General features: G+C 39.1%; 1 protein-coding gene and 1 non-coding gene across 2 annotated transcripts in view; both read left to right on the plus strand.

The window, feature by feature from the left end:
• Positions 1–13,501, plus strand: part of DHRSX (dehydrogenase/reductase X-linked) — a 474,397-nt gene extending 460,896 nt beyond the window's left edge. Inside the window, exon 7 of the mRNA XM_069072877.1 lies at positions 13,346–13,501. Coding sequence (XP_068928978.1) covers positions 13,346–13,486 — 141 coding nt within the window. The 3' untranslated portion in view covers positions 13,487–13,501. The remainder of the gene's footprint in view (positions 1–13,345) is intronic.
• On the plus strand, positions 9,694–9,816 carry LOC138149881 (U6atac minor spliceosomal RNA). The gene has a single exon (XR_011165457.1). It is a non-coding gene; the product is annotated as a U6atac minor spliceosomal RNA (small nuclear RNA).
• Positions 13,502–27,515: the final 14,014 nt, after the last annotated feature.

Genomic DNA, 27,515 nt, shown 5'->3' on the forward strand with positions numbered 1-27,515 from the left:
AAAAACAGAAACAATGCCAGAGGTAAAAAGAAACGGTTGGGGTGGGGTGAGTTATGTCAAGGCATCTGAACAGTTATCAGTCAATGTGTCAGGCACTGTGCACGATGCAGGGAATACAAAGAAAGAAGGCACAGATCCAGTCCTGGGCTCTAATTCTGAGTAACAAATCCGAAAGAGCCTGTAGAAGGTAAGTTTTGTTGGCCTCTCTGCAGCTTCTGCCAGCCATTTTCCATTATTTCCAACCATGCAGCACCACCAGGTGAATATTACATTGAAAAGATGTGCATTTGCAGCAAAGAGCTGCCAAGGATTATTGAAGACTGAATTCTTGAAAATTTCTAAAATTCGTTCCTGACTTCTTTCCCCCTCTTATTCAATTCTAAGACTAACTCATTATCCATCTCCAATACCTGTACAAGGTTTATATATTGGACAGACTAAATCAATATGATGCCCATTTAACAGCATGTCAAAATCTGGGCGTTATTCATTCTCTATGCATTTAGTTCTTCCTTCTATATAAGGCCATTTTTTTGAGTGATCATAGATCTTAGTGTAGTTTCAGGGTTCCTGGGATTTATGCCACCAGCATAATATCACCCCCCAAGAGCTACATCTTGTAGACTCCCACATCTATAGAGTTCCCTCTTCATTTGGCCTTTGTGCAAGACATCTATTTTTTATCATCAATGATAGTGGAATTACCACACTGTCAGTAGCCAACATAGTATATGAAGTGAAATGTCACTTATGATAGAATCAATAATAAGTTAGATTTGACCAAATACAGAAGAAATCTATAAGTGGAAGCAAAACATTTTTACAGTCCTTCAGGGATCATCTCTCAAGATTTTTGTAAAGATGGAAAGATTCCAAGATGACAGATGGTACCATTACAGAAAAATATGTAGAGTTCATCAACTTTCTCATCTCTATAAAATGCTTTATGTACTTGTGGTAAGTATCTGTGATGAACGTATGAGAAAGAAATTGGCAAGTTTTAAAAATCATTTTCTCTAGGAGACCACAATCTCATTGTCATGCAAATGATGGAAGGAGCAGTGACCAAAAAAATAAAAACTCTCACTGGGTTTATTGTTTGCTAATGAAAAAAAAAACAACTTGATGGACTGAAACATGATCTTAAAACTTTCTTTTATCAAGGTATACACATGTTAAGCTAGTATAAGATCTCTTGATAGACACAACCACCATGGAGATAACTTGGTTTAAGAATCCAATGTGTCACACAGGGAAACATTTGCCTACCAAAAGCATTTTCATTGTTATGAAGGATGTGCTACTGAAGACATAAATAACCCTTTCTCCAGATGCATTTACCCTTCTACAAATGCTATATCTATGCAACAGTGAATTGAGATTACAATTAAATTCTGTTAAAAGTAGCTTAATCAGGACAGGGACTAACGAACACACTAGGTGTCAACATTAGATTGTAGGCAAGTGAAGGACAGGGAAGAAGAGAAAGGAATGAAGTGGGAGTTGGGGCAGGCTGGTAGTATGAAGTACTTTGTACAAGGAATGAAATTAAAGTCAAGGTCAAGGCTAGGACGTTAAGCTAAGCTATAGGGCTGGGGGTTGATTTCTTAATTAGAAAGTCAATGCATAAATTCAAAGATCAAGGTCAGTCTTTCATATAAGTTTGAATGCAGTGGGGGTGTACAAGCCAAATGGAACTGGATCTTGGGGTCGTGTAGTCCAGTGGCAAAAGTGGTGAATTTGGAGTCTGCAGGATCAACTCATCTAATCTCTTTACACTGTCTATAAAATGGGGATACTAATTCATTCACTAACCACTTCACTGGATTATTATGTGGAAAAGACTTTGTAAGCCTTGAAGTACTAGAGATGCTGAGTTCTACAGGAACAGGCTGAAACTCAAGGTTAAAACTGCGCAATTATTCCTTCACTCAAAAATCACTCATTAAATATCTTTTATGTGCCAAGTGCTGAAAGAGCTAAAGAGTCTCAACTTTATGGTCATCACCTTCATCGACCTTACAGTCTTATGGAGAGACATGATACAAAAAGAGATCACTTGTAATACAATATTACATAGTAAGGGCAAGAAATGAGGGAAAAAAGGATATCACTGAGAAAATGTATGATAGGAGAAGGAGGTGGGCTGATCAGAACACATGAGAGTCCATGGGTGAACAGCTGATATGCTGATCTGGTACATACAGAAATACCATGTTTGGTAGAGCTTGTTTGGAAGATCCAAATACTCCGTCTGTATCCATGCTTGTTACCCCTGTTTGACTTGGATCTCTGAATATACACATTGCCTTTCCAACTCAGATTCTAACCCACCCTTAGACTTTTGTCTTTGCTCTCAAGCTTTGAGGCAACTTCTCTACTTTACCACCCTGTCCCAACTTCTGCTCTATGCTCTGGTCTTTCTTTATCCACAATTCATCTTTGACACCTAACTTCGGTGGCAACCCCAAACCCTGACTCAGTTTCCGTAATGAATAATGATAACTGTCTCATTTCTCTGTTGGAAAGAATTTAAACAAAATCTGGGCTTTCCTGCTCAGCTCAACTGCCTTTCTTATGCTGACAGAGCTCCTAACGTTTAACTGTTGCCTATTTAGACCCCTGGCATCTTGACAGACTCCCTCCCATTTAGCTTTGGGTTTCCTGCCCCTTTGCTTATGTACAATCCACACCAAAATGAGCTCACACCTCCACTTGAAATCTTATCTAGATCCTTCCCCAGCACCACTTCCTCTGTGATGCTTTCCTGGGGGCTCCCCACAAATGGAAACAACACTTTGCTCATACCTCTCATCAGCATTGGTGACTAAAAGGATGATGGAAGAGGGTCATAGGAAATAGGGAAGTTGGGAGGAGGGTCAGGAAGCAGGAGGAGAAGATGAATTCAGTCAAATCAAAGGCATGAGTGTAAAATCAATAGACTATTGGAAATGTGAAACTAATGCTGAGTAAAGAGATTGATAAAGAATACAGATTTGAGAGGAATTCCTATAGAGGTAATACTGAAAGCCATGGGAATATATACCTTTGCTGTGGTTTATTTTGTGTTTTAATATTTCTAAGTCTTATTTCATCTACTGGACATCTAGATGGTACACAGTGGCTTGGAGCCCTGGGCTTAGAGTTAAGCAGCCACTGTTCAGTCGTTTCGCTTGTGTCCAACTCTTCATGACCCCATTTGGAGTTTTCTTGGCAAATATTCTGGTAGTTGGTCATTTCCTTCTCTAGCTCCTTTTACAAATGAGGAAACTGAGGCAAATAGGGTTAGGAGACTTGCTCAGGGTCACACAGCTAATAAGTGTTTGAGGCCAAATTTGAGTTCAGGAAGATGTCTTCCTGATTCCAGGCACAGTACTCTATCCAATGTCATCTAATTGGCGTGGAGTCAAGAAGACCCGAGTTCAAATTTTACCTCAGACACTTACTAGTTGTATGAACCTGGGCAAGTTATTTAACTTTGATATGCTTTAAAATGGAAGTAATAATAGCATTTATCTCATGGTTTTATCGTGAGAATCAAATTTAATAATATTTGTAAAATGTTTGGCACAGTTCCTGGCATATAATAGGCATTTCATAAATGCCTGTTACCTTTGCTCTCCCCTATTTTTCTTTTTCTTTCTTATTTATTTTTGGAGGGGGGAGGGCAGGACAATTGGGATTAAATGACTTGCCCAAAGTCACACAGGTAGTAAGTGTTAAGTGTCTGAGGCCGGATTTGAACTCGGGTCCTCCTGACTCCAGGGCCGGTGCTCTATTCACTGCGCCACTGGCCACCCTCTCCTATTTTTCTTCCCCCCTATTAGATTATAAGCTCTTCAAGGTCAGGATCTCTAATAGTTATCTTCTTTTCTCAACTTCTAGCAGAATGCTCTACACACTTAGCAATACATATACAATAAATGTTTGCTGATTTTAGTTTGTTGTTTTATTTCCCTGGTTCACATACTCACCTCAGTGTGATATGTTTCCTACTAAATTTCTAGATTCCTTACCTTGAACTCTTGTGGCTTGGACTATTGCTGTATGTCATAATACATCATCATAATAATAACTCACATTCATATAGTGCTTTAATATTTGCAAAATTCTTTACAACTATTATTTCATTTTATGCTCACAGTAACCCTGGGAGGTAGAGTCAGACAAGGTCTCCTCTTGAGGGGAGCTTACTCCTTTCTACTCTATCTCTTAGGTTTAGTTTGTTAACATGGAGTAGGAATTGAAAGAATATTTAATCATGTCTCAAATGACATTGTGTGGAATAAGCCATGACCAGAAAACCTGGTTGTGATATTACTGGAGGTCTATACTTCATTTTAGAACTTCCTTCTCATTCTTATAACAAAGATTTGTGTTCTCAAAGATAACGCCAATGAACCATGAGTTTCATAAGGGGTTGGAATAATCAGCTGTGACTGTCCTCTGAGGACCAACATGTTAAGTTATAAAGGTGCTCCTCACCAGAAGGCTGACCATTGGTGATTTGAATCTTATCTAGAGCTATGAGTTCAAGTCATCCGACCCTTAAAAACAATATCCCACAACAATGACATAACTTTCAGATGTAATTGTTGTTCAGTCATATCCAACTCTGTGACCCCAAGGACCATACTGTCTGTGGGGTTTTCTTGACAAAGATAGTGGAGACGTTTGTCATTTTCTTCTCCGGTTCATTTTACCGATGAAGGAAATGAGACAAGCAGGGTTAAAGTGCCTTACCCAGGGCCACACAGCTAGCAAGTGTCTGAGTCCAAATTTGAACTCACGTCTTCCTCACTCAACACCCAGTTCTCTTTTTCACTGAGGCACCTGGTTGTCTCCTTCAGATGTGATTTCTGAACCACTATGAATGGTCTTTGAAGAAGAATCATTGTGGATAGGAGACACTTCACAGTACTGGAAGCAGGAAAATAAATGCCCTGGTTCAAAGGGGGGAGAAGGTAAATATTTCAAATTATATATGAGTAATTTTGACATTAATTCCCAGTAATGTTTTAGGATGGATTACTAAAGAAACAGTTTGTGGAAAAGAAGAGTGGTGACTTATAGGAACCAGCAGGATTTCATCAAGAATGAGTCATGACAAATTAATCTCATTTCTTTTTCAGGGTTGCTCACCTATTAAATGAGGTGAATGTTATGGCTTTTGTATTCCTGGATTATAGCTAAACATTTGAGAAAGTCTCTCATACTATCCTTGCAGATAAGATGGAAAGATTAGGTTTATATGATCATATAGTTTCAGTTAGACAGCTTTGAAATGAATGACCTAACCCAAAGAATGTTGATCTATGAATGGATTGACATGAACTTGGAGGGAGGTCGTCAATGGAATGACACAGGGTTCTTTTTATGGTCATGTTCTACTCAAAATATTTACTGATTGTTCAACTGAATGCAAAGTTGATATGCTTATTAAATTTTCAGATGACACAAAGTTGAAAATGATTGTTAAGAGCTGACAGAATCATGTGCCAATTTTTTTTGACAGGACATAATTTGGGGCTAAAGCTAACAAAATGACATTTAATAATGTTATATGTAAAGTCTCAAATTTAGCTTAAAAAAATCAGTTGCATAAGTCCTGGATATGGGAAAAAATAGAGAGAGAAATGGCTAGAAAGCAATTTATATGACAAAGACCCAAGAATTTTGGTGCACTGAAAACTCAATTTATAACAACAACATAATGGGAATAAAAATTAGTGTGGTAGCCAGGTAGACAAAGTTAATAGCTCATGCCTATAATATCTGCTGCTGGAGTTCTGAGCTACAGCAAGCTAAGTCAATTGGGTGTTCTCGCTAATGGACACCAATGTGGTAAGCCCCCAGGAAGCAGAGACCACTAGGCTGCCTAAGGAAGGGCAAACTGGCCCAGGTCAGAAAAATGAAGTAGTACTTCTTCTGTGCCCCATAGCAGTGGCATAGGTTTTGGGAGTGCCTGCTGAACTTCCAATACTGGGTGAGACAGTCCCCCCCAAATCCCCAAAACCTAATATAAAAGGGAAAGATAGATTTGTGTCATCCGAGAGTGAGAAAATTCTCTCTACCAATGAAGATCATCAAATTTATGGTCCTAACTTTAAGTGTGAAGTGATTTATTTTTTGCACAAGTTCCCATAGCCATTATCTGACAGACAGTACTTGAATTCTACTCTTCCTCACTCACTTAGCTCTCTAGCCATGATTTTCCTCAACATAATCTTAGACTGGCTTAATAGAAACATAGCGTCAAGAATTAAGATTTGAACATGATTGAAGTCATGTTCTGGACATGCCATATTTTAGAAGGGGCAACAATAAACTGTGACATTTCTAAGTCACCTTTGCCCTAGATCAGAACTTGTCTCACGGTATACTGGTCATTCACTTTCTGACTGTCTACCAATTGAACTATTGTATCTATTGTAACAGAATCCTATGGACATCAACCTCTTTGTAGTAAGAAGCTCTGAGATAAGTTCTGCCTAGACTCCTGGCTGGCTTAGACCATCATGTCACAGTGTGACCAAGTCATACATGTTTAAGAGGGGAGAGAGCTTTGGACAAAGTTAATAAAGTATTGGCTCCCCAAGAAAGCCTAGCTTCTAACCACACCAAAAATTGTACATTTCCACCAGTGCTCCAAACAAGCCCATTTTGTCTCTCAAATGCTTTTAAGTGGGAAAAAAAATATTTCCTTCAGAATTGATCTATGAGAGACATGCTGCTATTCTTATTGTTTTCCCCTCCGGCTGTGTTCTCTTTATGTTGATGGGCTGGCTTTTCTGTAATCAAGTTAACAGTGAAAGGATAGGGTTAGTCAAGAAAAATTATAAAACTCTAATGGATACACAGAAATATCTAACTGCTCATTTTGCTTATTACTGTGAAAGAACACAGATTTTTCTTTTAAATACCCCAAAGTCTCTGACTGTTGCTACTAAATTTGCTGACTACTTTCTGTATGACCTTGGGCAATTCACTTGATTCTGAACCTCAGTTTCCTCAGACCTAAAATTGGTTAGTTCAATTTGCATTACTTACTTCATAGGGTTGTTATATGGCAAGCCCTTTGTGAATTGTAAAATGCTTTATTAATGTGAACTTATTATAGGTGTTGCTATTTGTTATTCTAATTTCTCTAAACTTTAGCTTTTATCATGTAATTCCAAAATTTAAAAAAAATGAACCCAGCACTCTAATAGTTATATAATGTCTATAGAATTAACTCCTAAATGATTTGTTAGACATCATGCATCCTTCACAATCTAGTCTCACTCCACAGCCAATCTCATTTTCTTCTATTCCTCAAAATAAAGCCATATAAATAAAGTATATTATATTGTTTTGTGTTCTATTATATTGCATTGTATTGCATTACATTATATTCTATTATAATAAAATGATATATTGTTATGTTGTGTTATTTTATGGTATATATTATTCTATATTAAGTTTCTAGTGTTGTACTTTTCCAACACTAAATTACATACTACCCATCTAACTTGGAAAGTTGTAACTGTTCAGATAATTCAGAACAACCAAATTCCCACTGGGCTTGCATGATTCAATTTAGTTGTCTTCACATATCAAATTAATTGAATCATGTCCACATTTCCAATTTGGTGCTCACCCTTTGTCTGGTCAGGAAGAAATGAGATAAAAAATGTAAGTCTCAAGGAGAAGGAAAATTACCTTCCCTTCTCTTTTCTTTCCTCCTTCCTTCACCTTCTTTTGCTATTAAATAATATAATGTTGCAATATGATCCATGACAGAATTTCATAAATAAAACAATAAGTTAAGTAGCAATATGGATTCATAAGGTTGTAAAGGAATTTGAGAGTTCATTAACTATTCTCCACTCCACCCTTCACTGCCCACTCCCTCTAGGAAACATTGCAGTAAACCAAGTGAAACAGATTAGAAGCCAGTCTATTTAAGAGGCAGAGAAGATTCCACAAAGTTCTTTGTTAATCTGCACATTGCAATATTTAACAATCCCCAGAAAACAATAGAAATTCTTCTCTACTCACAAATTCAAATCCCTACCGTAGAGTGGAACTGCCAACCTTTGTTTCATAGGGTGATTGTCAAACTATTTTTTATAGGAGAGAGAAGGGAAAGACAAATATAGACAGAGGAAGACAGAGAGAGAAGTGGAAGAAGGAGGGAGTGGGAAAGGAGAATGATAGAAATAGAGAGTCTCAAATTTGGGCTCATCTTTATGTTAAAAATATTGTTATTGAGAAAAATTATTTTTAAGACTCCCCGATTAGACTGTGAGCAACTTGAGGACAAGGACTTTCTTTTGCCTTTTTTCTGTATCCCCATCACTAGCATAATGCCTGATACATAGCAGGTGTTAAAAGTGGTGGTTGATCAATTGATTGGTTGATTGAAGTTTCTCTATACCTCTACTATTCTCAGAACCTTCCTAAGGGTTCAGTGAACCTACGGGAATTGCTTTGGGTAACTTCCATAGAAAGGAGAAATGGAAATGATTCCTGCTAGAAAACTCTAAAAAAGAAAAACAAAAAGAAAAAGGAAGTTAGCTCATGAGCACTGCAGTTCTCCCGGTTAGAAGGGCAAAGATATTATCTTCTTCCAAGCACTTCATTCATGTTTCATTTTTATGACTTGTTTTCCCTTTTAAGGTTGCCATCGATATCTATATCAGCCTGACTGGTAGAGTAGGGGGTATACTTTTGTAATGGCAATGATGCTTGCAGCTGCCGTGGGGGGTGTAAGACCAATAGCACCAGCACACAGGAGGGCCTCTAGCACAGCTTCTTTGGTCTGTTTTTCTAAAGGAAAGCAATTCAAAAGGGGTCAACAATCTTATTTTAATCAAACACACACACACACACACACACACACATATATATATATATATATAATTTACTTTACTTAGTTCAGGGGAAAAAAGTCATCACCCTGAACTTCAGAGAAAATACAAACAGAAATTACAAAGTAGAAATGACAGTATAAAGACCAACAGACAGGGCTTCTAGCCATCTGACCAGATAATACATACATCACAGATAAACAGATAGATCCAACTGTCCGACCATTACATACATACATAGTTACCAGAGAAAGAAGTACAGGGTTTTCAAAACTGGGGGGCTCCTAACGGCTACCCAGAGTCTCATTTGGCTATATCACACGAGCACTCTTCCCATGCAGGAGTCCCAGAGCAAAATGCCAACCTCAGAGTATGTATATACTTCTTCAGGGTCAGAGGGCTTCACAGCCCTCGTGACAAAGGCTCATGTGACTCAAACTCCTGTGACTTAAGCAAGATGGGAAAGATCTTCCCATTAAGCAAAAAAAAAAAAAACACACACACACATTAACAACACACCCTTGTACCCCCAGACTTTCTCACTTCTCTTTTTGTTCTACTAATGGAATACACAGTTTGGGGGCCATTTGTCTTGGTGTCCCCATGACTTAGAAAGATATCTTATTGACCTAGAAAAGGCTTTGTACACGATAGGACATAATAAGTCTTGGTTGAATCAAACTGATTTTGATTAGTAGGGATTGTAGAGAGAATGGATCCCAGGCATATATGATGGAATAGTAGGGTTATAAAGATAAAAATAGAAGTGAACTCAGATGCCATCTAACAACTCTTCATTTTTCAGATGAGAAAACTCAGGCTAATAGAAATTAAATCATTTGTGTTGTATGAAAGGAGAGAAGGTTAGCACTTCCCTCGATAAGGATGGACGAGTTCCTAGTGGCCTTTACATTACATTTATGCTTAAGGCATTGCCACGTACTCTGTGGCATCTAACCATGTTGGGGCCAGCGAGGTGGCTCAGTGAATAGAATACCAGCCCTGGAGTTGGGAGGACGTGAGTTCAAATCCGGCCTCAGATACTTAACATACTTAGTAGCTGTGTGACCTTGGGCAAGTCACTTAACCCCAATTGCCTTGTCTTCCTCCCTCCAAAAAAGAAATAAATTATTTGCCAAAGGTCATACAAATATCAAGAGTGTAGTTGCAGCCCAGATCCCCTGTCTTTGAAGCCAATGTATTTTTCACTGTTTGTGTCTTTCAGTATATATTCCATATTCATCCTTGTATCATAACTTCTGTTTTTGTAACCCTAGTTCTAAATAAGATACCTAGCATACAATAGGTACTTAATAAATGCTTGTTGATTGATTGTAAAAATTATTTGACTTCACTAGACTGAAAGCTCTTGGAGGACAGTGGAATTTTTTACTCATTTTTGTATCCTCCTTAAACTTACGACCGTGTCTCTTGGGCGATGAAATCTGTTCAAAGCTAAGACAAGCCATTCAGCATATTGTAATGCAGATCTGGGCTTCAACCACTGATGGCGACCAGTTCAAAGTGGATCAGTCCTATGAAGACCTACAACATCTTCTAGAAACAACACCCCCCACCCCGCCAAAAAAGATGTCACAGTCACCAGAGCGGATTAGAATGATACCGTGTTTTCCCAATAATAAGACACTCTCTTATTAATTTTTTGGACAGAAAAACACCAGAGGGCTTATTTTCAGGGGAGGGCTTATTTTAATGAACGTTGACAGCAATTTTAATAAACAGGTAAATGTGAACAAAAAAATGTACCTTTATTCAATAAGCAAATCACTGGGGAAGAACAGGATGACGCGCTCACTGCTGCAGCTCTGATTGGATGCAGCTCGGAGCGCGGAGTGCGTTTCACGGGGGGGTGGGGGAGGACGGTGCATACAGAGGGCACCGTAATGTAGCGTGTAGCGCAGGGGACCACCTTCACTACAGTAGCAATCTCAATAGGGCTTATTTTCGGGGGAGGGCTTATTTTAGAGGAATCTTACACAGTAAGGGGAGGGCTTATTTTTGGGATAGGTCTTATTATCAGGGAAACACGGTAAAGTAGGGAATCAAAAGACAATCGGAATAGCAGGCAAGTTTGGTCTCGGAGTACAAAATGAAGCAGGGTAGAGACTAACAGAGCTTTGTCAAGATAACTCACTTATCATAGCAAACACTTGGAAAAGGTGACTCTAGTGCTGTGTATCACCAAATGGTCAATGTCAACATCAGAGTGATTATATACTTTTTAATCAAAGATGGAGAAACTGTCATAGAGTCAGTTCAAACAAGACCTGAAGCTGACTGTGGCTCAGATCATGGGGTTCTGATTGCAGAGTTCAGACCTGAATTGAGGAAAGTAGGCCAAACCATCATACTCTATTGGTATGACCTAAAGAACATCTCCTTATGAATATGAAGTGGAAGTGATGTGTCTGACGAACTATGGACAGAGGTTTGCAACATTGCACAAGAGGCAACAACAAAAAATAATTAAAAGAAAAAAGAAAAGCAAGAAAGCAAAATGACTGTCTGATGAGGTTTTGCAAATAGCTGAGGAAAGATGGAAAATGAAAGCGAAAGGAGAAAGGGAAAAATATACCCAACTGAATGTAGAATTCCAGAGTATAGCAAAGAGAGATTAAAAGGTTTCTTTAAGTGAGTAATGCAAAGAAATAGAAAAAAAGCAAAAGAATGAGAAAGACGAAATCTCTTAAAGAAAATTTGAAATATCAAAGAAATGTTTTATGAGAAAAGGAAAAAATGGTAGGGACTTAACAGAAATAGAAGATATTAAGAAGTGGCAAGAATATAAAGAATTATACAAAAAAGATCTTAACATCACCAAGAACCACAATGGTGGGTTACTTATCTAAAGCCAGACATCCTGGAAAATGAAGTCAAGTGAGCCTAAGGAAGCATTGCTAGCAATAAGTTTAGAAATGGGATTCCAACTGTTATCCAAAATACTAAAATATGATGCTATTAAAGTGCTGCTCAATATTCCAGCAAATTTAGAAAACCCAACAGTGTCCACTGGATTGGAAAAAATCAGTTTACATCCCAGTCCTAAAGAAGGGTAATGCCAAAGAATGTTCAAATTACCAAACAATTGTGCTTGTTTCACATGCCAAAAAGGTTATGCTTAAGATTCTGCAAACTAGACTTCAGCAATATGTGAACAGAGAATTGCTAGCAGAAAAGGCTGGCTTTTGAAGGGGCAGAAAAACGGAGGCAAATTTGGAACCTTTGCTGGATTATGGAGGAAGCAAAGGAGTAACAGGAAATAAAAATCTCTTTCTGCATCATTGATTACATGAAAGCCTTTGACTGTGTGGATTTACAGCAAAATGTGGCAGGCCTTCACAAAATGCCAGATCATCTTACTTGTCTCCTGAAGATCCTGTATGTGGGCCAAGGAGCAACTGTTATAACCTTGCTGACAAGGGTCCTTATAGTCAAAGCTATGGTTTTTCCAGTAGCATCATATGGCTATGAGAGTTGGAACACAAGGAATCTGAGCTCTGCAGGACCAGCTCTTTTGAATTGTGGTGCTGGAGAAGACTTCTGAGAGTCCCTGGGACAACATGAGATCAAGTCAGTCAATAATTAAAGACATTAATTCAGACTGTTCACTGGTAGGTCAGATACTGAAGATGAAACCTAACTACTTTGGCTACATAATGAGAAGACAGGACTCATTGGAAAAGACCCTGATGTTGGGAAAGATTGAAGGCAAAAGGAAAAGGGGATAGAGGAGGATGAGATGGATAGATAGTGTCATAGAAGCAATGACCATGAGCTTAGACAGACATTAAGAGATAGGGGAGGATAGAAGGGCCTGGTGTGCTATGGTGGCATGGGTGTCCATGGGACAGAAAAGTCAAACATGACTGAACAATAGCAACAATGCTGAATAGATATTGATTGAATTGAATTTGATTCCATATGGTGAAAATATTTGGTTGTTGAAACTGCAAAAGTTAAAAAGATATTCTGTTGTTTAGATCAAATGGAATATTTGTAAAGCACTATGTACCTGTAACAGAGTATTGTGATTATGATTAATACATGCTTCTTCCCTTCTTCCCTTTTTGCCTTCATATAATCATTTAAAAAATATCTCGTAGTTGAAATGATGAGCTAACTGATAGCAAATTGCATGCAGGGAGGCCTATTAACCTCTACGTTCTCCTTTTCTTCATTCCCCTTTTCTGTTTCTCCTGTTGTCCTTTACTTTCTCTGCATCCTCAAAACTCTGGTATTCTCTTCTGAATTTCTTGAATATGACTAAAACATTAGCAACAGTAGCTGACATCTAAATTTTGCTTTAACGTTTTTTAAAAGCATTTAAAACACAAAACCTTCAACTTAGGCAGTAAAAGCCTAATATTATTACTCCCATTTTGCAGACTAGGGGAAAAAGGAGCAAGCATTTACACAGAGCCTGCTATGTGTCAGTCACTGCACTAAGCTAAGCACTTTTTTTTTCTTTGCAGATATTATCTCATTTTGATTCTCACAACGATTCTATGAGGCAGGTGCTATTGACAAGAGAGAACTGGTGTTTCAGGAACCCCAGTAACCAGAGGCCCTGGAAAGCAGTCTGGAATGAATTCACGGACTCAAGCATTCTCTAAGTCAAGGTGGCAAAGATTTATTGTTACACTATACAGTGGGCAAAAGTTCTTAGGGAACCTGCAACCTTAGAGGGGATATATTATAGTTTACATAGGACAACTATGCCAAATATGCTAACCAGGTGAGTCAGGGCAGGATTAGGGAAGAGTTAAGGAGTGGTCAGTTCTTAAAGGAACATGCACTTTTAATATTTACTGTGCAGGTATATTGCCCAGAATTCACTGGGAAGTGGCCCAAGGCGGGGCAATATGGAGGTGTGGTTTCAGGCTTGAAATGTCACTAAGTCAGCTAGCAGTTAGGGCTGACGAAGCTGCCACCCATCAATGTCATATTTGACAAGACAGATGTTGGGAGTATACATATTTCCCAAGCTAATGAGGGATTCAGGATGTATATAATGAGTTAGGGAGTTATTCACAGATAATCTAGTGAAGGATTCATAGGTGCAGCTTGTTATTGTACCAAGGGGAGATAAACATTTGGCTGGGGCTTGATCATGAATGGTTGCTAGGCAGAGTCCTGGCAGGGGGAGAAGCAGGCAGAGATCATGCTCTGAGGCTGGGGAGAGACGTGATTTTACAAACTGAGGTTCAAGCACAGGCACCCAAGCACCCATCACAATCATTATCCTCTTCTGACAGATGGGGAAACTGAGACAAATGTTGAGTTATCTGCCTAGGGTCACAAAGCCAGTAAATGTCTGAGACCAGATTTAAACTCAGGCCTTCTTGACTCTGTGCCACCAACATCTAGAAAAATGGCACTTGGAGAGGTTGAGACCTAACTATCCATTACTCTTGAGGCTTGGCTGCCCCTCATACCAGTTTGTGAGAGATAGCAAAGGGCCCTGAGATGAGGTAATGGAACTTAAAGGAAACAACACTAGCTTTCTTCTCTTTGGTTGCTCCCAAATGTGGTGTGTAGATATGAATAAGTAAAGGATTGAAGGGTGTTTCCTTCTGATTGGGTAGAAGGGTCAAAGAATAATTATGATAATAAAGGACTGTCAACTGTAACTTTCATTGGCTATCTCCAATGAGGGACTGGAAAACACCATCCTCTGATAGGATACTAATTCATGGATAATTATGGTAATGAAGGATTGAGATTGCTTTGCGCCAATTAGCTTGAGATTGTGAGCCCACCTCACTGACCAGTGGTGGGACCAGACAGGGATGTGGGCCGGTTAGGATTAGGATGACAGGAGCTTTGAGCTTCTGCAATTTGCCCTCCCTGGCTGACACCCCTTGATCAAGGAGGGCTGTGCCCTTTCCCATGAGAAAGAATAAAGGATTCTTTTATCATTCCGACTAAGACTCTGATTTAAAATATCTGGTAGTGGTCTCTATCCCACACAGGTTGTCTGTCTCCTTTCACATAGAGACACCATCCCTGCCTGGGGACAGAGTACCATTTCCTTTTTAAGGTGTAAGTATTTTTGCCTTTTGTTTAAATGCCCAAGTCAAGTAAGATCAAAAAGAGAATACAGTATCCTTTGATAGAGATTATACTAAGGCAACAATCTTATTCGCTTTTTTGTTCCGAAATATAAAATTTGTCCTTAGCAAACTGTAGCTCACATCAGAATCTGCATATTTGTGTGTGTGACTGAAAAACAGTATTTTGCAAAAATAAATAAATGAAATAAAAAGCTCTTATTTAAGTAGGGGGGAAAAAGATTGGGTAAAGATGTCAAATACTGTGGATTTTTGGCAACATGTCGCTATCCCACAGGGCTCCAAAGGGAAATCCTCTTTTATGCCCCAAAGGCACCTCTCGAAAATACCAAGGGGCTCACCAGGAAGTGGCTTGTTGTCCTTTTTTCTCTTTAGTTCCTTTACACCATCCTCTTAGATTCTGAAGGTTTCAAAAGGGCTTGTTTTGATATCGTGGCTCATTTTTGAAAAATTCCCATCAGTGTAAGAAATGCTACTAGATAAGATTTCTATCACAATGGGTCCATTCTTGCATGGTAACAATAGGCCTGGGGAAAGAGCCAAGCTTGACTTCAAAGTCCAAAGTTCTGAGCCATTGGAAGCTCAGCTTTTGAGAGATACTGTCCCTATTCAGAGCTTCTGTGAATTGGTTTCTTCTTTCAGGTGTACCCACTGTTTCTGCTTGGAAAGTTCAGCAACCCACGACTCAGTCCTCAGAGCTCACTGTGTTCTTTTGTTTGAGAAAAGCCCCTGTAACAAAGCTGCTGAACACCTATGTCTGCATGGATATCAAACAACAGGCCTCGTGCTGTCTGTATTCTAGTCATGTTCCCCCAATAGATAGTGCTATTCTGCCTATCTGAGGAGCATGGGAAATTGCTCCAGGGCATGTAATTGTTATTGTGACTGCAGAAGAAGAAGTGCCATTCCTGGCCTTTTAGCAACACTCCACCAGAAATCCCAGGCATAAGCAGGATCCAGGAATAATTTCTGAGGATGTCATCTGAGTGTCACTGTCTTGAGGCGGGGGGAGGCCCTATTAGAAAGGCAGTGTGGTATAATATAAAGAATACTGGCTTTGATTTTAGAGGATCCAGATTCCAAGTCTGCCTCTGTCACATGGCTTTAGTTATTACTGGGTCTGCTTCGGTGTGAGCTCATTCTCATTTATAGCAATGACTACTTCTGTCCCCAGGGCTACTGGGGTAATCCTGAGGGGCTGGGATTTTTAGTGCTGTCATTTATGAGCCATCTGACGGTCTTCCCCTCCCAGATGGATTTTTTTTTAGTAGGTAGAAGAGGCCATTTTCCCCTCATTTTTTACTAGCCTTAATCACTTAATGAGTGTTACCTCAGACAAACTGAGACCTGGGAAAGACTTTATCTTAGAAAGGCCAAGATCTCCCACTGCATCTGAGGCCACCCTCAGTTGTCCTTACCTATATCTTGTTGGATATAGAGAGACCCAGATGGCTCCAGAGGAAAGAGTGAGGCTGCTGACTTTGCACAGCCCTGCCTCACTTAAATCCAACTCACTTGCAAGTCAAGACACCACCTTCCTGACATCATTCTTCAAGAAGGACAAACAGCAACAATAATAATTATGTATTCCCCAATGTTGAGCAACTATTTGGCACCAATTAACTTTTAAAAGAAGGTATTTACTGAGAACTTTTGTTAAAATAGTAGATACAAAACAATTCCCCAACCCTAGGGTCACACTCCCCCTTATGTACATGGGAAGAGTCCCCAGAGAGAGTCGGTTTATACTTAACAGCACAAAGTAGTGAAGTAATGTGAAGAAAGCATGGTGTCAAGAGGTACTTTGTGACCCCTGGCCTTAGGAGTCCTCCTCTGCCTTTGAAGAGTCTCATCAAGTTTGCTTTGGGATGGGGCGGCCAGGTGGCTCAGCGAGTGGGAGCACTGGCTCCAGTGTTGGGACGACCTGAAGATCGAATCCCAGGCTCAGATGCTCAGCACCACATCCAGAGATAACTTGCCGTGTAACCTTGAGCAAGTTACTTAACCCCAATTGCTTAAAAAAAAAAAGTTTCCTTTGGGACATTCTTTCAGGGGGGAGGGTGGAATCCCTCCCAGGATGCCTGGGGCTGGCTTCTTGGTGGGAGCTGGGTCAGTTCCCTGCTAAGGTTGGGCCATTAGGTCACTCAGATGCTGTACTGGCTCATCAGACTGAGCTGCCGCCACCATGGGCAATGGTTGCTGATGGAAAATTTTTCTAATGTATTTCTCATTCTCACCAGTTGCCAGGCACTGCCCTCCCTGGATACTTGTTGGCCCAAGATCAGGAAAAACTAAACAGAATATAATCAGAAGTGCCATGTATTCATGGATATATGAGTGGGAGATAGGGAAGCTGATGCCCTTCCCCCACCCTGGGCTCATAGCCCCATGGGTCTTATCTTTCTTACTGCTAGGAGGAAAAAGAACCCACCAAAGCTGAGGGAGGCAGTCAATCAATTTGTATACAAATTGCAATGCTTCCTGAAGCATCAGCTTTTCCAGAGCCAAGACCTTTGTGGGGTTTTCCACACACACACACACACACACACACACACACACACACACCACAAAGTATCAAATCCCAGAGTCATCATGCCCAACTGGTTTCCATGAGTTGGACTGGTAACCAGAAGACAGTATCTGCTAGTATTTTAAAGACTGGGATTTCAGTTGGAATAAAAAAGTGGAGGAGTAGGAAATACATGTAAAATGATAGTGCCAAATTGGATAGCTCCTAAGGTCTCTTCTAGCTCTATTAATAAATGACCCTATTGCCTTATATCTAGATAGTCATACACACATTTTACCAAGAGCATGTTCTGGAAAAAAAAAAGCTATTTCCTCTCTGTCCACCTTTATTCTTGTTTTTGTAGAGAGTATTTTATTTTTCCAATTACATGTAAAAATAGTTTTAAGCATTCATTTTTTGTAAAATTATGAGTTTCAAATATTTTCTCCCTCCTTCCCTGCCATCCCTTCCTCCCCCCCCCCAAGATGGCAAACAATCTGATATAGGATATACATGTACAATCATGTAAACATAGTTCCAGAAGAAACAGAACACAAGGGAAAAGGCACACACACACACACACACACAGTCCCCGCAAAAGATGAAAATAGTATGCTTCGATGTGCATTCAGACTCCACAATTCTTTCTCTGGTTGTGGGTAGTGTTTTCCCTCATGTATCTTTTGGAATTATCTTAGATAATTGAATTGCTGAGAAGGGTCAAGAATATCAAATTTGATCATTGCACAATGTTGCTGTTACTGTGTACAATGTTCTCCTGGTTCTGCTCACTTCACTCAGCATCAGTTCATGTAAATCCAGGTTTTTCTGAAATCTGCCTATTCATCATTTCTTATAGCACAATAGTATTCCATTACATTCATTTGCCACAGCTTGTTCAATCATTCCCCACTTGATGGACATCCCCTCAATTTCTAATTCTTTGCCACCATTAAAAGGGTTGCTATAGATATTTTGTGCATGTTGGACCTTTTCCTTTTTTTTATGATCTCTTTCAGATACAGACCTAGTAGTGGTATACTTTATTGAAGGGTATTTACAGTTTGGCTGCCCTTTGGGGATAGTGCCAAATTACAGTCCAGAATGGTTAGATCAGTTCACAACTCCATCAAGAATGCATTAGTGTTCAAATTTTCCCACATCTTCTCCAACATTTGTCATTTTCCTTTTCTGTCATAGGTGTGAGGTGGTGCCTCAGAGTTGTTTTTATTTGCATTTCTCTAATCAATAGTGATTTAGAGCATTTTTTTTTCATATGACTATAGATAGTTTTAATTTCTTCATCTGCAAACTGCCTGTTCATATCCTTTGATCATTTATTTAACAATTGGGGAATGACTTGCATTCTTATAAATTTGACTCCAATCCCTATATATTTGAGAAATGAGGCTTTTATCAGAGACCCTGGCTATAAAAATTGTTTTCCTTCTAATCTTGGTTGCATTGATTTTGTTTGTACAAAACTTTTTAATTTAATGTAATCAAGATTAGCCATTTTGCATTTCATAATGTTTTCTATATCTTGTTTGGTCATAAATTCTTCCTTTCTCCATAGATCTGATCATGACTATTCCTTGTTCTCCTAATTTGCTTACTGTCCACCTTTATTCTTAAGGAAACAAACACAGTACTAGATATTCAAAGCTGACCTTTGGTGGTGGGGGTTGGTGGAGAGGAGCCTCTGTGCATGTGGGACGGGAGAAGAAGGCTTAAATGTTGAGATTATACATTTATCTTTTCTGGCAGCATTATAGGCTTATTAATGACTTCCCCTTTTCTTCTTAGTTTCCCTCAGTTCACTAACTGGACACAGGTTTTCTTTTGCCCATTCCTTTGTCTATTGTTTAATATGGACTCTCTTTAATAATTCACATTGATATCTTCTCTACAATTTATATAGTCTTAAAGAGTAGCCTTGTTCCAATGAACACTGAGAAATTAAGTGATTTGCTGTCAGGATATGTCAGAAGCAGGACAAGTGGTCAGGTCTTCCTGACTCTCAGGCCCACTTTACAATGTGAGATAGCTGGTCACCTTTCTTTCCTACCCATTCTTCAAGACTTGAGGCATAACTGACTCCTCCACTCAGCTAGTTGGTGTTTAATGTGACAGTTAGGGGTTAGGGAAATTGTTCAACTGTGAATACATTTCTTTTCCTAAGAGCAGTGAGGTTCTGAGATGCTTCAGTTGCACAGGCAGTTTTAAAGGATGTTTAGGGAATTATGATGTCCTCACGGGTTACTAAATGCTGGTCTTTGATTTTACAGGAATAATGGCTTTACTCAGAAAGCCTCCTTAACAAAGACTTACTTCTCAAAGGAAAGGCAGGGACCTTTACTGGCTGTTTGCTCAGCCTGAGAAACTAGAATTGGCTAAAATATATTTTTAAGGGCACTAGTTAATAAGTTGGCACAGGCATACCACTTTATCGCTCCAAAATTGTCCACACTGGAAAAAGCCCACAAGCCAAAATGGATCTCTACCACTTCCCACTGATTTTTACCTTTTCAAACTTAGGGTCACTGCAATTCTCATGAGAATCTGTAAGGTTCAATAAAGAGGTCTGGACTTGGAGCTAGGAGTGTTATATTTCAAGGTTTAGTTTCATCATTTAATAAAAGAATCAGCCTTCTCCACTTCAGTTCCCTTGTCTGGGTATTGAGTTTAGTGAGTCATTTAGCAATCAGAGAATGATTTGTGTCAATAAGGAAGAAGTTTTGACTGGATTTTCCAAAATAAAGAAGGCAATCCGGAGGACACCTAATTCAGAGTGAGAGGGGATTAGATTAGAGAGGAAAGCTGAACAATGGAGAGATTCCTTGGTCTGGAATCCATCAAGGAAGATAAGGAAAAGCTATAGACAAGGGCATATAGAAGAATACTGATACTTTGCCTGGTTTCTTGGCATCAGAGAAATTGAGCACCCATGCCACAGTTTACCTCCTGTTAATCTTGCCGTGGCAAAAATGAGCTTAGGCATCAACATAAAGGAATCATTAAGTGTTTGCCAATTTTCTTGAGAAGAGTCACTTCAAGTGGTCTCTCAAGATAGAATTTGAAAATGAAGCCCCTTATTCATTAAGGTCATTAAGTCCAACCTCTTCATTTTATAGATGAAGAAATTCTGAGGCAGGGAATGTATGATTCACCTAAATCAGTGACTGTATGTCACTGTAATTCAAATCCAGGTCCTCTGCCTCCAAATCCATGAAAAATTATCTAGGACTAGAGAGAAAAAAATTCCGTATGAATTTCATCATGGTTTTAAATATTTATTTAATTTAGATGAAGATGTTTTATTTATTTTTATCATCACTGACTTTTTTCTTCATCACTTTCATTATCTTTAACCATTGTTGATCTCTATTAGCATATTGGCAGTTTTGAGAAGGGGATTCCATTTAATCATCAAAGAAATAATTCTGGAGCTCCTATAACATGAAATTGTGCTATGTACCGAGTACACCAAGATAAAAATGAAAATAAATCATCTTTGACCTCAAGTAGCTTTCATATACTGGAGGGCTACCGTCACAAGGTGTTTGTGATGGTATGTTATCGAGTACCCTAGGACACCAAGGATGGCTTGCTAGCACAGGTTCTTTGATCTGCTTTTAAAGGAAAGACTGCTCAAAAAGGGGTCAACAATCCTACTTTAATTACAGAGAAAGAAGTGAGTATATAAGATACAAGCAGAGAAATTAGCACAGAGACCAACAGGGCTACAGGGGTCTGAACATAGGAATATTGCTGTGCACTTTACATACTCACTGGATAGGTGAAGCAAAGAAATCTAAGAAGTTGGGGGTTTCTGAACAAACAGCTACTCAGTCTCCACCAGGAAATCAAAAGATCCTTCTCATTAGCAAACCCCCAAAGCAAAATACTAACCTCCAAGAATATATAACAGACTCGACGTCTGATTGGTTGACTGCCAAGGAGCTTGAAAATCCTCATACCCCAGCACTTAATTGGAAGCTCTCAAAGCCTGATTAGCTCTGGATCAGGGCTCTATGTGCCTATTAATGGGCAGGGAAGATCTTCAAATTCCCAAAACTTTGCAAACCTTTAAACTCTCTAAAAATAATGATGCATCAGTGACTACCCAGGCTCCTAGAGCTTGAGGGTTAGGTATATTTAATTTCACCTCCTCACAGGGTTCTTAGTACTCTCCAGAGGTATTGAGCAAGTCTGGTTGCAATGCCATTTGTTCAAGCTCCCAGTGACCATATTCCTCCATTTTAGGGGTCCTCTGCACCCCAGTTCCACTTAACCACTTAATAGTTAAAATAGCTTTTATGTGGGCAACTAGGTGATGTAGTGGATGGAATGTGAGGCCTGGAGTCAGGAAGACAAATCCAGCCTCAGACCCTTACTAGTCGTGTGACCTTGAGCAAGTCACTTAACCCTGTTTTTGCTTCAGTTTCCTCATCTATAAAATGATAGAAGAAAATGGCTGACCACCCCAGTATCTTTGCCAAGAAAACTCAAAATGGGGTCACTAAGAATCAGATATGACTGAACAGCTTTTATGAATGAATATTTACTTTGAAAATATAGAAAGGAGAAACATATAAACAACTTCACAGACACACCTGTGGGGTATAAGCCCCAACCACCTTATACTGCCTTATCTGAGGAAGTGAGCAGGATTGTTGTACAGCCCAGTTTGTTTATATCTTGGCTCCACCAACTTCCAAGTCCAAAGCCCCTTAAACTTCAGCCCCAGCACCCTGTTTTCTCAGTGCTTCCTTGCTAAGTGACAGCAATATTCACCAGAATTCTGATTCCAAGATGGTGAGGTTTCAAACTCCTGGGTCCACACACTCCACTAATTGCAACCAGAACCAAAAAGGACAAACGAAATAGACCAAAGTCTGAAGTCCAATCCTCAAGGCTTCAGGATCTAGGTAGGAAGGGAGGTATGTAGCCCCTTTCTCACCCAACTCAGTGCATGGTGCCTAAATTTTAGGTGAAGAGGAACTTTATCCTCTGGAAGACGGAGGAAAAAAAGGGTGACATTATCCCAGACTAGTAGTTGTAAAGATGCAACCTATTTGAGTTATTATTCAGGGGAAAGAGTTTGCTCCCACACTCATTGGAGGGGAATGTCTTCTCCCAGAAGCAGACCCTTACCATCTCTAAGATGGGTTCTTCCATCCTAGGTGATGTGGGCATATGCAGCAAAGTCCCATTATATTTTTCTCCCTTATTTTAAATATTTGCCAGCCCTGAAAGCAGTCAGGGGTGCATCTTGAACACAATCCTTGTCTTTGTTCCCAGTTGAGGACATTTCTCTGAGGTTTCTAGGGAGGCATAAGCCAAGTCCTTTCATTTGTTTCCGCACTGCCATACAGGAAAGAGACTCTAAAAGAGTTAATGTTGAATGATAATACACAAGCTATCATCATTATGTTATACATAATTTACTCATAAAAGTAGACTGCAAGGTCATTGAAGGATGATGAGAATTAAAAACAACTGAGAGTATGGGAACAGTGAAGGGCTTCCTAGAGGAGGTAATACCTAAACTGAACCCTGAAGGAAAATAAGAACTCTGATTGGCAGCATCACATATGTTTTCTGCAGACTCACAGAGATGGGGCATAGAATGTTGAGTTCAGAGAACAGCAAGTAACCCAGTTACTTGGAATACAAGGAAAGACAAAAAGACAGTCCCTGCTCTCAAAGAGATCACAATCGAATAAAGTCCATGACTTATGACACTGGAGTAAGAAAAAGGTATATGATATATGTGAAGGAGAATTATGCAATTATTAGGCTGAAAAGGTAGGTTGGAGCCAGACTATGGACTAGCTGTTATGGCACGCTGAGGGAGGAGTCTGGATTTCATCCTAGAGGCAACAGAAGAAACTCTTTGAAGATTTTTGGGGGGTGGGGAAGGGGATGAGTAGACTTATCCCCTAGGAAGATTATTTGGCCAGTTGGTAGAGAATGGAATTAAAGAGGGGAGGGAATTGTGGCAGGGAAATCAATTAGAAGGCTATTACAATAGTCTAGGGGAGAAGGAAAATAATGCTGGAGTTGCTATGGGGAGAATCAGTAGGACTTGGCAATTGATTGGATAAGGAGGAAGAGGGGAAGGTAGACAGAAGAGTTATCTGGTTGAATGAAAGGACAATAGTAAATTAAGCAAAAATAGGGAAAATGGAAGGAGGGGCAGGTTTAGTAGGAGAAGAATAATTTGATTTCTGACATATCAAATTGAAAGTGAAGGACTAGAACTTTGAAGGTTGGAGTTGGATATGTATTTGTATAATTTGCATGCATGTATGTTATATGTCATAAACATGTACTCTACATAATAAATATATGTGAATATTTGAGAATCTAAATACAGCACTTGAGTCTTTGGCCTGAAGTTATGTCTAGTTCAATCGCTTCATTTTATAAAGGAGGAGACTCAGTTTCAGAGAAGTTAAGTAATTTGCCTAAGGTCATAGTGATAGTGCCAAAGGTGATAAATATGAAGGTGAACAAGAGCAATAATAAAGTTTTAAGAGAAAAGAATGCAGGGTGAATATTAAACTGTGTGGAATAACTATATTCAATCTTTAGCTATGGGTCTAATCTTTTTCCTACCCCAGTGTCATAAGTCATGGACTTTATTAGATTCTGATCTCTTTGAGAGCAGGGACTGTCTTTTGCCTTTCTTTGTGCTTAGCACAATGCCTGATGCAGAGGCTTTTAACGAATGTATTTCGGCCTTTGGACTAGACTCCACGTGGGGCCCTCTCCCTCTAGGAGAGGATTTTTAAAACTCCGTGTTACCATAAGTATGCCACCAACATTTTAAGGTTTCTATGGCATTATGGACATATGTTTAACCCTCCTCTCTTTCCCAGTCATTTATTAGGCTCATTCCACAAAGTAGTGCAGTAGAAAGTCGGGCACTTTGGAAAATCATCAAACTTGGGTTTGAATCCTACCTCAGTTACCTGTTACCTGTGAGACACTGGGTAAGTGACTTCTTTTTTCTGGGCTATTGGTTTCTTATTTATAAAATGAAGGAATTGAGTTAGAAGATCTTCAAATTCTCTTACATATCTAAATTTAATATCCTATGACCACACTGCATCCATAAGAGGAAGGAAGGTAGAAAGGTTGGGTGAACAGTGTAAAATAATTTGCTGCTGATAGTTCAAGAGCTATGAGGCCTGAGAAAAGGCCATCGGATTTGATGATTAGACCTCTGGGTAATTTGGAGAGAGCATTTTCAATAGAACAATGAAATAACAATGAGTTACAAGGGATTAAGAAGTAAAAAAAAATAGTGAATGAATAAGAATGACAGGTATAGACAACTTGTCTAAAATGTTTGGTAATAAAAAGCAGGAAAAAATAAAATGTATGTAGGGATGGCAGCTGAAATATCATTAAAATGAAATCACTCCTTTTGTAATTGATAGGATCATAGAGTTTAGAGCAGAAAACCATATTTATAGGTCATAGTATCCTAGAGTCAAAAGGGACCTCAGAACTCATCATTTTACAGATGAAGACACTGCAGTCCAAAGAGGTTGTGACTGGCCTAAATTGTCACAGAGGCAGTCAAAGGCAGATTTGGGATATCAACCCAGGTCCTTCAATTTAGCCTATGCTTAAAGAGAAAAACTGAGGCCTAAAGAGGTTTAATGACTTGACTAAGTTAACATAGAGGGTGCTAGGTTGGCACAGTGCATAATTTGATGAATGCCATTTTTAGACAGAATAAATATTTTCAAATATATAAATATATGCAGAGAAAAGGACAGCTAGATGGAGCAATGGATAGAGTGCAGATCCTGCAGCCAAAATGACACCCTCATGAGTTCAAATTTGGCTGTAGATACTTACTAGCCGTGTCACCTTGGACAAGTCACTTAAACCTGTTTGCCTCCGTTTCCTCATCTGTAAAATGAGCTGGTGAAGGGAATGACAAATCTCTCTAGTATCTTTGCCAAGAAAACCCCAAATAGGGTCACAAGCTGTCGAACATGACTGAAAAACAACTGAACAGTGACAAAGGCAGCAAAGCCAAGTTGGAACTTGGGATCTGATGCAAAGTATAAAGAACACAGAGTACTTAGCCTGCATGGAGATGGTAGACTAATGAGGAAATTCGCATACAAATAGATAATTATGATGCATGAAAAGTATATTATGGATGTGAAAAATATGGTTCTCTGAGGTCTAGACAAAAAGCTATTTCTTCCAAAAGAGATCAAGCTTGTAAAAGTTAGAATTTGGAACCACTTCTTTCCCCTTCATCCCCAGACAAAGAGAAAAGAAGACAAGTGGTTCCACCTCAGATACTTAACACCCACACAAAACAACTGGCCTGTAACCTTTAGCAACTTACTTAACCCCAATTGCTTAGGGGCAGCCAGGTGGCTCAACTAGTAAGAGCGCTGGCTCCAGTGTCGGGATGACCTGGATCAAATCCGGGCTCAGATACTCAGCACCACATCCAGAAATAACTGGCTGTGTAACCTTGAGCAAATTACTTAACTCCAATTGCTTTAAAAAATAAATAAATTAAAAAAAAGAAAACAAGTAAAAGATTCTTCTATAGTGATAAGCATATATATATATATATATATATATATATGTATACATACATATTAGAAGATTTTACCCCAAATGGCATAGATTTTTTTTAAATTTTTTAATTAATTTGTTTGTTTCCTTTCAGTTTACAGGATTCAATTCCACAATTCCTTGAGTTTCACATTTTGTCCCCCTCCCTTCCCTCCCCCCCATGGAGGCATATAGTCAAGTATAGGATCTATAAATACTTTCATATTATACATTAGTCAGGCTATAAAGACGGATTGTATCAGATGGAATGAAAAATGGTAAAGAGGACATAAAACCAAACAAGAGAAGTAAAAAGATCAGGTATTTTGCTTCCACCTGGATATAAACAAAGTTCTTTCTAGTTCTTTCTCTGGATGCACATATTTCTCTCCATCATGAGTCTTTTGGGATTGACTTATATCACTGCATTGCTAAGAAGAGTCCAGTCTATCAAACGTGGTCATCACACATATGTTGTGTCTGTAATTGTGTACAAATTTCTCCTGGCTCTACTCTTCTCACTCAGCATCAGTTTGTATAAGCCTCTCCAGGTAAATATGAAGTCCATCTGCTCCTCGTTTCTTATAGTACAATACTATTCCATAACATGCATATACCACAACTTGTTCAGCCATTCCCCAATTGATGGGCACCCCCTTAATTTCCAATTCTTTGCCACCACAAAAAGAGCTGCTCTAAACATTTTTGTACATATGGGTCTTACTCCCACTTCTATGATCTCTTTGGGATATAACCCTAGGAGTGGTATTGCTGGATCAAAGGGTATGAAAGTATTTCTAGCCCATTGGGCATAATTCCAGATTGCTCTCCAGAAAGGCTGGATCAGTTCACAATTCCACCAACAATGCATTAGTGTTCCAATTTGCCCACATCCTCTCCAGCGTTTGTCATTTTCCTGTTTTGTCATCTTAGCCAATCTGACTGATGAGATGTGGTACCTCAGAGTTGTTTTGATTTGCATTTCTCTAATCAATAGTGAATTAGAGAATTTCTTCATGTGCTTATACATATCTTTAATTTCTTTCTATGAAAACTGCCTGTTCATATCCTTTGACCATTTATCAATTGGGGAATGACTTGTATTCTTATAAATTTGACTCAATTCTCTGTATATTTTAGAAATGAGTCCTTTGTCAGAGATATAGGTTGTAAAGATTCTTTCCCGATTTTCCACCTCCCTCTTAATCTTGGTTACATTGGCTTTGTTTGTACAGAAGCTTTTCAATTTCGTGTAGTCAAAATTATCCATTTTACATTTTATAATGTTCCCTAATTCTTGTTTAGTCATAAAGTCTTTCCCTCTCCACAAGTCTGACAGATAAACTATTCCTTGTTTTAGGAGACTGCTTACAGTATCAACCTGTATACCTAGATCATGCACCCATTTAGACTTGATTTTGGTATATGGTGTTAGGTGTCTATGCCCAGTTTCTGCCATAC

The sequence above is a fragment of the Petaurus breviceps genome, unplaced genomic scaffold, assembly GCF_028583685.1.
Source record: "Petaurus breviceps papuanus isolate PSGF00001 unplaced genomic scaffold, PetGlider_PUasm1.0 90849, whole genome shotgun sequence".
Taxonomy (NCBI): domain Eukaryota; kingdom Metazoa; phylum Chordata; class Mammalia; order Diprotodontia; family Petauridae; genus Petaurus; species Petaurus breviceps.